At 29.6% G+C, this 10,699-nt stretch overlaps 2 protein-coding genes across 8 annotated transcripts; one reads left to right on the forward strand and one right to left on the reverse strand.

The window, feature by feature from the left end:
* The first annotated feature begins 765 nt into the window (after window positions 1–765).
* On the forward strand, window positions 766–3,995 carry LOC118446060 (putative gamma-glutamylcyclotransferase CG2811). 7 transcript variants are annotated; one of them, XM_085655194.1, is made up of 5 exons: window positions 766–998; window positions 2,185–2,373; window positions 2,901–3,050; window positions 3,425–3,583; window positions 3,677–3,995. In XM_085655194.1, the coding sequence occupies exons 1-5, from the start codon at window positions 891–893 to the stop codon at window positions 3,728–3,730; spliced, it is 660 nt and encodes a 219-aa protein (XP_085511320.1). In that variant the 5' UTR covers window positions 766–890; the 3' UTR covers window positions 3,731–3,995. The 7 variants fall into 7 exon arrangements, with proteins under 7 accessions (XP_085511320.1, XP_085511339.1, XP_035732124.1 ...); XM_085655213.1 differs by lacking the exon at window positions 3,677–3,995 and adding an exon at window positions 1,464–1,486 and having other exon boundaries at window positions 2,145–2,373; window positions 3,425–3,592; XM_035876231.2 differs by having other exon boundaries at window positions 767–998; window positions 3,425–3,546; window positions 3,707–3,995.
* A 2,915-nt stretch (window positions 3,996–6,910) lies between these two features.
* LOC118446057 (protein CDV3 homolog) lies at window positions 6,911–9,422 on the reverse strand. Its single transcript, XM_035876227.2, has 3 exons — window positions 9,086–9,422; window positions 7,867–8,291; window positions 6,911–7,256 (listed from the first exon to the last, which is right to left on the reverse strand). The coding sequence occupies exons 1-3, from the start codon at window positions 9,260–9,262 to the stop codon at window positions 7,118–7,120; spliced, it is 741 nt and encodes a 246-aa protein (XP_035732120.1). The 5' UTR covers window positions 9,263–9,422; the 3' UTR covers window positions 6,911–7,117.
* Between the last annotated feature and the right edge of the window lie 1,277 nt (window positions 9,423–10,699).

Here is a 10,699-nt window from a genome sequence, read left to right on the forward strand (position 1 = left end):
GAACAAAAAAAAATATATATATATATACGTATATATATTATTTTATTATTTATAGTGTATATATATATATTATTTACAGTTAATCATTTATCTGGTGTAATTATTAAACAATTATTAGCTTGCTTACATTATCAGACTTATATGATGTTGAATGATACGAGCAAAGGCCTCCTTTATGTAAGAATAGAGGTAATTGTCTTTCATAATCGATTTACCAACGAGTCAATTATTACAAAACTTTCTCTTTTAATATCAGGGAAATGAGTTTAACCAAGAGGATGAAAAATATTTAATTGAACTCGAAGAAGTCTTACGGTACAGACAAGCTGGCGAATATTTGTCTCGATCCGAAGATCTAGAAGATTCGATTATATTGGAAAACGATGATCTATGAGAAAAATGATTTAATTCTTTTACGTACGAGTGATAACGTTGAAAAGAAAAAAGAAAAAAAACAAAAAAAAAAACAAAAAAAAATATAATAAAAAATAGAAAATTAAGTAAGGGAAAGAAAAGGCAAAAAAGGAAAACATCGGACACGCGACAACGAGGACAAACGAAATTAGATAGAAGAAAAACAATGACGATTATTTGGGTGACGAGGTGGAAAAAAAGAAAGGAGAAAAATTTCTTTCAAATTCGAAACGTGATTGGCGGGAAATACAAAGTGACGTGATTCTTGGGAAATACAAAGTGACGTATACTTTGCTTGGAAGATCTTATCGAACGAACTTAGAACTGTTGACTTCCCACGAGTCGCTGACCGACAATATTCTCTTACATATACAGAGAGACGAGTTTCGCTTTAAACGCGTTCTTTCTATCGCCTTTTCCTAACGTCTCGTACACCTTTCATCGATAATATCTATTATAAAACGTCTTAGAGAGCTATGATCTTTCACGTTGCATCGACCGCCATATTAACGAACATCTTTATATTGGAACTTTATTCAATATATACTTACAACACGATGATCGATTCGAACTTTCTAAACGAGGTAATTTTCATTCATTTTTCTTATCTTTCGATGAATTCTTTTTCTTTTTTTTTCTCTCTCTCTCTCTCTCTCTCTCTCTCTCTCTCTCCTCGTTTCCTCTTGCTTTGTTCTTTTTTTCTTTTCTTTTGTGTTTTTTTCTCCTTTTTTTCATTGTTTTTATTTCTTTTCATTCTAACAAATATAAAAACTATTTACATAAATATACAATTATATAAATAAATAAATAAATGAATGAATGAATAAAATATAAAATTCTTTTTTGTATTGCTTTAAAAGTAATTTAACGATAAAGTGTAAAATAAATGATAACGCAAATGTGATTGCACTTTCGAACGAAAAAAAAAAAAATTATATATATATAAATATGCATAAATACGAAGCGTACGTGGCTATTTTTAAATATGTATACATATATTCATGTACATATATATGTATATATAAACGTGAATTTTCATTCGACACCAGCGACATCTGTCGTATAATATATGGTATTATAAAATACTACTGGATTCACGTGAACAATATCGTCTTAGTGTGCCATCGTTCATTCTCATCTTTCATGACCAATAAAATCCCGAATTGGCTCTTCGTATTATTACTTTCATTGGAATGTAACCAAAAATACAACGTATTGTAAATCGACTATTACTACTTACGGCTAATCCGACATTTTAACGTTGATCAAAGTCATAAAGGGACGTGAGTTTCGTTCGTCAGAAATATAACGTAAGATAAATTTTAATCATATTCATTATCACGATCTTTACATTTTATTTTATTTCATTTTATTTTATTCTTTATAAATATATATATATATATATATATTTATATATATATTTTTTTTTCCTCGTCGTACACAGTGACATCTGATAGACATAAATAGAAATGTGTTTTTTGTTTGGTTCAACTTTACCCATCAAGTTAATTATTTATGATACTTCAAGATAAACGTTATATTTTTATTGCCTTGTGCGTGTTAACTTGTATAATACTTAAACGACTTATTATATACTTTAAATGAAATAATTTAAAAGGATCGAAAAAGTACCAAAAAAAAATTATAAATAAATAAGAAAGCACGCGTAAGAGAAAGAGAGATAGGAGGAGTCTAGAGAGAAAGAGAGGGAGAGAGAGAGAGAGAGAGAGGAAATATTTAAGAAAGAAAATGTACGAAAATCTGTTCAAGAATCCTTTGCATCGTATATTCGTATATGGAACCTTGAAGAGAGGAGAACCAAATCATAAACTCATACAGGATACGGCTAATGGATATGCAAAATTTCTTGGAATTGCTAGAACTACGTCATCTTATCCATTGATAATTGCTACTAAATACAACATTCCATTTTTATTGAAAAAACCAGGAATCGGTCATGTAAGTGCAAACATTATTATTATTATTATTATTATAAAAAAAAAAAAAAAAAAAGGAAGAAAAAAAAAATTCAAAATCAAGCTCACCAAAATTTTATATTATATCAATGATTTACATTTACATTTATATTTATATATAAAAGTTGATAATACTTGATTTTTTATTTTTTGTATTAAAAAATTTTCGATTATAAAAATCATAAAAATTTACGTACATTATAAAAATTTTTAAATATTGATTTTAATGTTTTTCATTAGCTGACCGATAAATTTATTTTTCTCCCTCTCTCTCCCTCTCTCTCTCTCTCTCTCCATTGAGAATATTATTTGCTTTTATTTAATCAAAAACAATTAAATTCTCCATTTCATATGAATTTTTTTACGACAACGTATGAAAAATGTTTCTCTCTTTTTCACGTAAATATTGCTAAAAAAGAGGGAAAAGAAAAAAGAAAAAAACGAAAAAAAAAAAAAAAAAAAAGAAAATGTTATTATTTCTTAACATGTTTCTCTTTTGTTTACGAGTAGCATGTGATCGGCGAGATATACGACGTCGATTCGAAGATGTTGACGAGATTGGATGAACTCGAGGAACATCCAAATTTTTATGAGCGTGTGGAAGAGGACGTTCTCATGGCAACAGAATCTAAATTCAAATCCAATAATAATTTCGAAGAGGTAAATTTATCAATATACCGAGAAATCGAATTTCTTTATATAAATTTATATAAACATACATACATACATACATACATATATACATACATATATACATATACACACACATATACATATGAGTATGTAATAATATAATAATAAATGATTTACGTATATATATATATATATATATATATATATATATACTCATACTACACTATATATATATATATATATATATATATATATATATATATACATAAATATATATATGATAATAAATATACGTATATTTGTTTGATGATATAAATATATGATAATACATATGTATCTGTATATATAACATGTTTTCTTTTTAATTATATAATTATCTATATAATTTTTTTTTTTTTTAGATCGGCTCGTTAACAAAAGCATGGATTTACTTTTTACCAAAATTCAAGGCTTCCTTACTCGAAGGACCGATGTACGAATCCTACAGCAATGAGGGAGATCATGGATTAAAATATGGAGAAAAGTACGTTCGCGATCCTACATTTGATCACAGAAGAGAGGTTCGATGAATGATACCAAATATACATATATATATACATATATACATATATATATATATATATATATATATATATATATATATATATATATAGACAATTGTTTTTCTTCTGCTATCTTTACAGCGACGTAAGTACAGCAACTTATGAGGACGTACTTTGACAATGTCCAAGGTCATGCACGAATAAATACGAATGTAACTATTGTTTAGTTCAACATCGCGATCTGTGATGAGGTCTTGTATTCGTAGTATCTATATATATAACCATACGTATATGTACACATATATATATATATATATATATGTATGTATATATGTATATAAGTAACATACGTATATCGAAGCTGTAAATACAAAGAGAAAAGAAAAAAAAAAAAGAAAAGAACGAACGAGTTAAGCTGATCTAAAAAGTATTTAATATTTAATATAAGCTTTGTTTTACACTCACCTCTAAAAGTACATTAACAATTTCTATTTCTTGCTCTCTTTCTTTCTTTAATAAAACAAAAAAGATATATACATATATATATATATATAGATACATACAAACACACACACATATATATATATATATATATATATATATAAAAACAAAGTAAACGAATCAATGTGTAGGATTTAATCTTATGATAATGATTAACGCGAATTCAGAAGAAAAAAAAAAAAAACATCAACAGAGTTAATAAATCGGACGACGAGAAACTTCCATAAAATTTTATAGATATATATATATATAAATTTGTATATACATAATGCGATATAATATTTAATATCGCATCGAAATAAGGAAACGATAGACTTTACCGACGATTTTATAAAAGAAAAATTATTGATCCCTTTTCTTCGTCTTCTTCTTCTTCTTTTTCTTCTTCTTCTTCTACTTTCAATAGTACATAATACATAAATGCATAATTTAGGATTCAGAAAGGAAATTCTTATACCCCAAAAAAATCGTTCTCGATGATTCATTTTTATTTACTTCCTTTATCATTTTATCAATAGCCACGTTTTCTCTCTTATATGTATATATATATGTCTCAACACTTTCTAACTTGATTTCTTCTTTTCGTCATTTACTTTTCTTAAATATCATTCTATCGCTTGTTTTCTTTCTCTCTTTCTCTCGCTCTCAATCATGCAACGATAAAGTCATTCTAATTTCAACTATATACCGTTAACAGAAGGCAGATTATTTCTTCTTCTTCCTTTTTTTTTTTTCCCCTTATCGCCATCCATTGCCATAATCGGCTAGGATCATTCGAATGTTCCTCTCTATTTTTTTTTCTTCGAGAGATACTATGCAGTTTCTCTTGCAACATATTTTGGAAGCTGAACGCAGAAGCTCTTTTACAACGATTGGCGTTAAAAACAACGCGATCAGAGATACATGGAGCAATATATATATATATATGTACACATATATATATATTTTTATTTTTCTTTGTTTATTAATTGCAATTACGAGATCGAAAACGGAAAGGATTACGTTTACTCCGTTTAACTTTGCACCACTTTGTCCTTTATATATTTATAGGAATAAACGCTTACATGGACACTTTAAAGCGTTTTACGTATAGATAATAGTTTGAGTGGTGCGGACTAAAGTCAATAAAAAATAATAATAATAATAATAATAATAATAATAATAAAAAAAAAGACTAAAATTAAAAAAAAAAAAGAAAATAAAAATAATTGATGCAGTACGTATACCTTCCTAGCTAATTCTAGGATATTTATTTATAAATAATCACATTCTCATAATTCATTATTTTTTTTTTTTCACTGTACACATTATTCGATTCTGTATGGCTCATTTATGATATCATCAAAAAATAACAGCTTTTTAGCACCGCCTTCTTAAATGTATTCCAACTATGTATCCATAGGAAACATCATATTTCAATTCGCGTTTCAATTTTATTTCCATTCGCTTAAGCTTTTCCTCTTTTTCTTTTTTCTGGTTTTTCTCTTCTTCGTTTTTTTGTATATATATATATATATATAATATATATATAATATATATAATATATATATATAATATATATATATATATATATATTCTTTTTTTGAGAGAATAGAAAGAAAAAAGGAAGTCTTTTTTTTTCTTTTCTTTTGTTTTTTTTTTTTTTAAATCAACAAAGTAAATTCAAAACAATCATCAAACGAAATCTTATATATACACACTTCTCCTTTATCTTTTCTTTTCTTTTTTTTTCTTTTAACGTACATGAATTTTTCTTCTTTATGTGTATATATATATATATATATTTATATTTATATATATATAAAAGATATCTTTTATATATATATATATATACATTTATATTTATATATATATATATATATTTCATCTTTTCCATCGCGATCACAACGTACTTTCTATACACATATTTTCTTTCGATGATGCTCGGATACGTTCCACTTTGCATCTATTTTTATTCTCTTATTCTGCTCCCAAGCCCAGCCTATAAATTTGTTAGCCCGATCTTTTATGAATCTTAAATTCGTTAAAATGTTTCATTTATTCGTCGGACGCCTAAGTTTCTTTGAGCATAACAGAACGTAACGGAGTACTGAGGGTCCCATCAAGAACGACCTCATTTTAACGTTTCACGATATTTCGTACCCGTTTTAATAAAAAAAAAGAAAAAAAAAATATAAAGAATAATTAAAAGAGAGACACATACAAATATAATTTATAGAAACCAACAATTGTCATATCCGATTTACGCGCGTTTACGTAACGAATAACAACACAGACACGTAATATATATATATATAAAAAAAAAAAAAGAGAGAAAAGATTTATTATTTTATAACGGCGTTGTATTTCCTTTTAAATAAAACTAGCACCATGTGAAGTAAAAGAAAAAAGAAAAGAAAAGAAAAGAAAAAAAAAAAAAAAAAAAAAAAGAGAAGAAAAAAATGATAATAAAAATTAAAAAAGAACCAGAAGCAGAAAAAAAAAAGAAACAAATAGATCACACAGTTACGAACTAATAAGAGTATTTCCCACATTTAATATATATTCACAGAAAAATTCTCTGAGAGAATCTGAGCGCCGCACTATATTTCTCTTTCCTATCTTGACGCGATTATACTTCTTGATGCAGTACAATCTTACAAGTTTATAAAATTAAATATAAAAGTGAGGCTAACATTTGAGCACACAGTATGAAAATAAGTTTTCACTTGTAAAATACGATTTCATTGTAAGAATGTCGTTCGATGCTTAGAAGGACCTAAGTTGCTCCTGTTACACAAGCACAATGAATCCTGTTGTTACCAGTCGAATCAGAATTTTGCCCTGGGCTTTTTCAAAACACGGACATGTACACGGTGTACATTATGCGCTTACATATTTATATATACATATATCATACATATACATATGTATATATATATGCATGCTATGGTACACATAATATTCTATATCCTATGAAATGTTTTGCGGCTTAGCTGGGCCACGAAATGGAAAGGAGGCGATGATATAACAATGCGTGTCCGTTGTCTGATCTAATCGCAAGGAGTGCTTTCAGCTTTGATCTTGCGATAGGGCACCATACTTATTTCCAAGGGAGAGTTTAGGTGTTTGAGCCTGTGACTCCTGGATACTGTAAGATCTGCTACCACCGCGATTACGAACTTCCTCGAACGTACCTTCTTCTCGTTTCCTATATATTTTTCCATTCATTATTAAATTACTCGTTATTCGATACAGTTAGAATAAGTATCATTATTATTATTATTATTATTATTATTATTATTATTATTATTATTATTATTATTATTATTACTATCAAAAAAGTACAACTCATTAAGTTAAATTGATTCTTTCCCGTCGTTATTAAAATTTTAAAACTTAGGATATACCGTTATTAGGAATTATTCTCCCTGATATAAAGGATGACGTACCTATAATAAATTATTATCCGGAGACCTTAATCCTATGGATTAAAGGTCTCATGGGATTCATCATTTATTTATATTTTATATGCACTAGGCCTATAAGAATGTATATACGCAGTGCAATAAAATAGGTTTGGTATAGTTCACTATTTCTTTTTTTTTTTTTTTTTTTGTTTTTATATACGGATTATATACTCCGGTATACGAACGTAACGATAAAAATATCCTGCTTAAATTCTTATCGAAGTTCGACGGGAAAAAATTAAAATGATTGATTTTTGTTACCAAAATGAAAAAAAAAAGAAAAAGAAAAAAAAGAAAAAGAAAAAAAAGAAAAAGAAAAAAAAATTGAACGTAAAATGAATGTGTCTTTACCGTCGACCCCATGGACCGGTGGATTCATTGCTCTGTGGCCTGGAACTCAATGTAGGGAAATACTCTTCGCTATGAATATCAGGCGCTACATTTTTAGCTCGTGGTCTTGGTGCAGACATTACTACAGGATTTCTCAAATGGGGAGGTACATAACTATACGTTGATGTTGTTTGGACTGCTGGTGTAGCAGCTGCCGCTGATGTTACCTCTTCTACAACCTCTGACTGCTGTAGTACTTCTGGTTTCTTCCATGGTCCAATTTTTACTGTATTTTCGCCAATTTCTCCGTCAGAACTATTGTCGCCTGTTCCTCGTTCATCATCGGATTCCACGTCGATGGTTTCTTTTACCGAAAGGTTACCAATTTTCAACCCTCTTAGATCTTTCTTCTCTTCAACTTCAAATTCTTTCCATTCGTCTTCATCCTAAAATAAAATATTTCCTTAGATGGGAATAATTTTCATTGACGAATATGACGCCGCCAAATCAAATTTATACGAGCTATATTGCGATGTTATTGTATAATATTATGCAAGAGTTTGAAAAAAGCACGTGCGCATACGAGCACATGTATGTAATGTACGAGAAATAAAATGTCAGAGGAATGAGTAGAGTAAAAAAGAGAAGAAAAGGGAGAAGTAAAAAAAAAAGAAAGGGAGACAGAGAGAGAGAGAGAGAGAGAGAGAAAGACAGACAGAGAGACAGAGACAGAGAGAGAGAGAGAGAGAGAGAGAGAGAGAGAGAGAGAGAGAGAGAGTGTATGTGAGTGAGAGAGAACATGGAATAAATGTATACGAGCAAGCGAGAGATATCAATTATCGATCATAAAAAATTATCGGCTCTGTATCGAAAAATCTACAATTTAAAAAATATAAATTTTAATCATCGAATTTACTTAGAAATCTATGCTCGACTTTATCGTTCAATGTTATATAATCGTCGCACTTGATCTCGTTCTTTACCCCCCTCAGCCCACAATCCCCCGCCCCCGAATTAGGATCAGTTACAAATAATATCGTAACAAAAAAGAAAATTTAGAGAAAGCGAATTAATTTTATAGGCAGGTTCGTTAGAAGCCGAAGTGACGTTTGCACAAGCAAACATGGCAGCGACCAGTGTGTCCTCTTAGCCTTGTTCTTCCCATAAAGGGAGTCTAAAGTCGAATATAATGGGAACACATTTGTTATAATATTATCAATAAATAATATTGAAATATCACCTCTATTTGTTGAGTTTCCTCGCCTTCCGGATTCATTGGTTTTTCCTTTGATTTCATTTTTTCCGAACGTTTACCCGTTTCTTCCAGCTTCTTTGCTACCTCCTCGGTCGTAGTGAACTTTTTACCCTTGGCTTTCTTCCGATCCTTTTTCGCAAAGAAGTCATCTAAATCCGCCATGATATATATCTGAGAGTGCTTTCGAGACTCTTACCGTTTAAGTTAAATTTGAAATGAAAATAACGAGAAGGGAATGAATACGAGAGACTACACGAGGCACGGTCGAAACGCGTACTGAACTCAGGGCACCCCTGCTGCCGTCCACATGGGCTTGTCTTAACCGGAAGTCAGTCAACGACTCCGAAGTCAATTACCTTTCTATAACCTAAACCGACGATCGATATTCATTATTTCTACGAACAAATTATGATCGGATAAAATAAATGAATGATCTACGTAATCATATTTTACGTTCGAGACGTATCGTTAATACGTTTGAAAAAAAAAGTTTCTCGAACGATATTAAAAATCTTTTCATCGAATCCAAATGCATGTGGCGCCGTCTGTCTAGCAGAAGACCCTTACAAAAAAATACAACGATTACTTAACCTAAAAAATGTACGTTACGTATGTTCTATTGAATCATCCACGTAATTTCGCTTAGTAAGCTTTATAAAATATTTGAAATAATCACGAATCACGTTTTATTTCCTAAATTATATCCTAAACGACGAATATGTACTTGTAATACGTGAACGACTTAGAGGTTAATTATTCCTCTTCCTGGTCAGTGGTAGATGACATTGCTAATAGTATACGTCACTTCCGCTTTAAAAGAACTACACTCGCGCACCACTGCACGCAATAGGATAAAACATGACAGATAGAATTACATTAAAAGTCGATTTAAATATATCGTTATTCGATCCAACTTCTGATATCGAGTGAAAGCCATACCTTCTCTTTTCCTCCACTATCACCGTTCATTATATAATATTTTCTTTTCTTTGTTTTTCTTTTCTTTCTTTTCTTTCTTTTTCTTTTTCTTTTTTTTTTCTTTCTCCATACAGACACACCTATGAGCTCTTTAAAAATTCACAATGCATTAATCTCTCGTTTAATAAAAATCAATAACCCGTTAAAACTATTTCAACAATTTCACATTAATCATTCAATTATCAATAAATTTTTTCCAAACAATATTAATTACATTTCTCTTTATCTTTTCTATTCTTTTTTTCGTACAAATAAATTCATATTTTTCGTGAGGAATCGATTAAAATTTGTACGTGTTAATCAAATTTCCCGCCATACTGGTCGTTCCACGATATCAACGCGACGATTGGTCGCGCAGTCGCTCAGACGATACTACGTAGAAAAGAAAGAAAAGGTGGAGCGTGTATGGGAATATTCGTTCGTAAGAGAGTAGGAAGCCTCTCTAGAGAGGCAGCCACTGTGACTTCTAGTTTCAGTACGAATAATACGTTGTACGAGAGAGATACGTTTATTGTTATTAGATGTAATACTATATTATAATAAGACGCAAGAATAAAGAGAAAAAGAGAGAAAGAGAGAGAGAGAGACAAAGAGAGACAGAAAGAAAGAGAGGGAAAGAGA

Source organism: Vespa mandarinia, chromosome 1, assembly GCF_050613455.1.
Source record: "Vespa mandarinia isolate Hongniang chromosome 1, ASM5061345v1, whole genome shotgun sequence".
Taxonomy (NCBI): Eukaryota; Metazoa; Arthropoda; class Insecta; order Hymenoptera; family Vespidae; genus Vespa; species Vespa mandarinia.

What these genes read in the sequence shown, in the direction of transcription:
- LOC118446060 (XM_085655213.1), top strand. Translation starts at nt 891, where the DNA reads ATGATCTTTCACGTTGCATCGACCGCCATATTAACGAACATCTTTATA. An exon ending in ATTCGAACTTTCTAAACGAG is followed by an intron (nt 999 to 1,463) that starts GTAATTTTCATT and finishes ATTCGACACCAG; the next exon opens with CGACATCTGTCGTATAATAT. An exon ending in CCAATAATAATTTCGAAGAG is followed by an intron (nt 3,051 to 3,424) that starts GTAAATTTATCA and finishes TTTTTTTTTTAG; the next exon opens with ATCGGCTCGTTAACAAAAGC.
- LOC118446057 (XM_035876227.2), bottom strand. Translation starts at nt 9,262, where the DNA reads ATGGCGGATTTAGATGACTTCTTTGCGAAAAAGGATCGGAAGAAAGCC. An exon ending in AGGAAACTCAACAAATAGAG is followed by an intron (nt 8,292 to 9,085) that starts GTGATATTTCAA and finishes ATTTTATTTTAG; the next exon opens with GATGAAGACGAATGGAAAGA. An exon ending in ACCGGTCCATGGGGTCGACG is followed by an intron (nt 7,257 to 7,866) that starts GTAAAGACACAT and finishes AAAAATATATAG; the next exon opens with GAAACGAGAAGAAGGTACGT.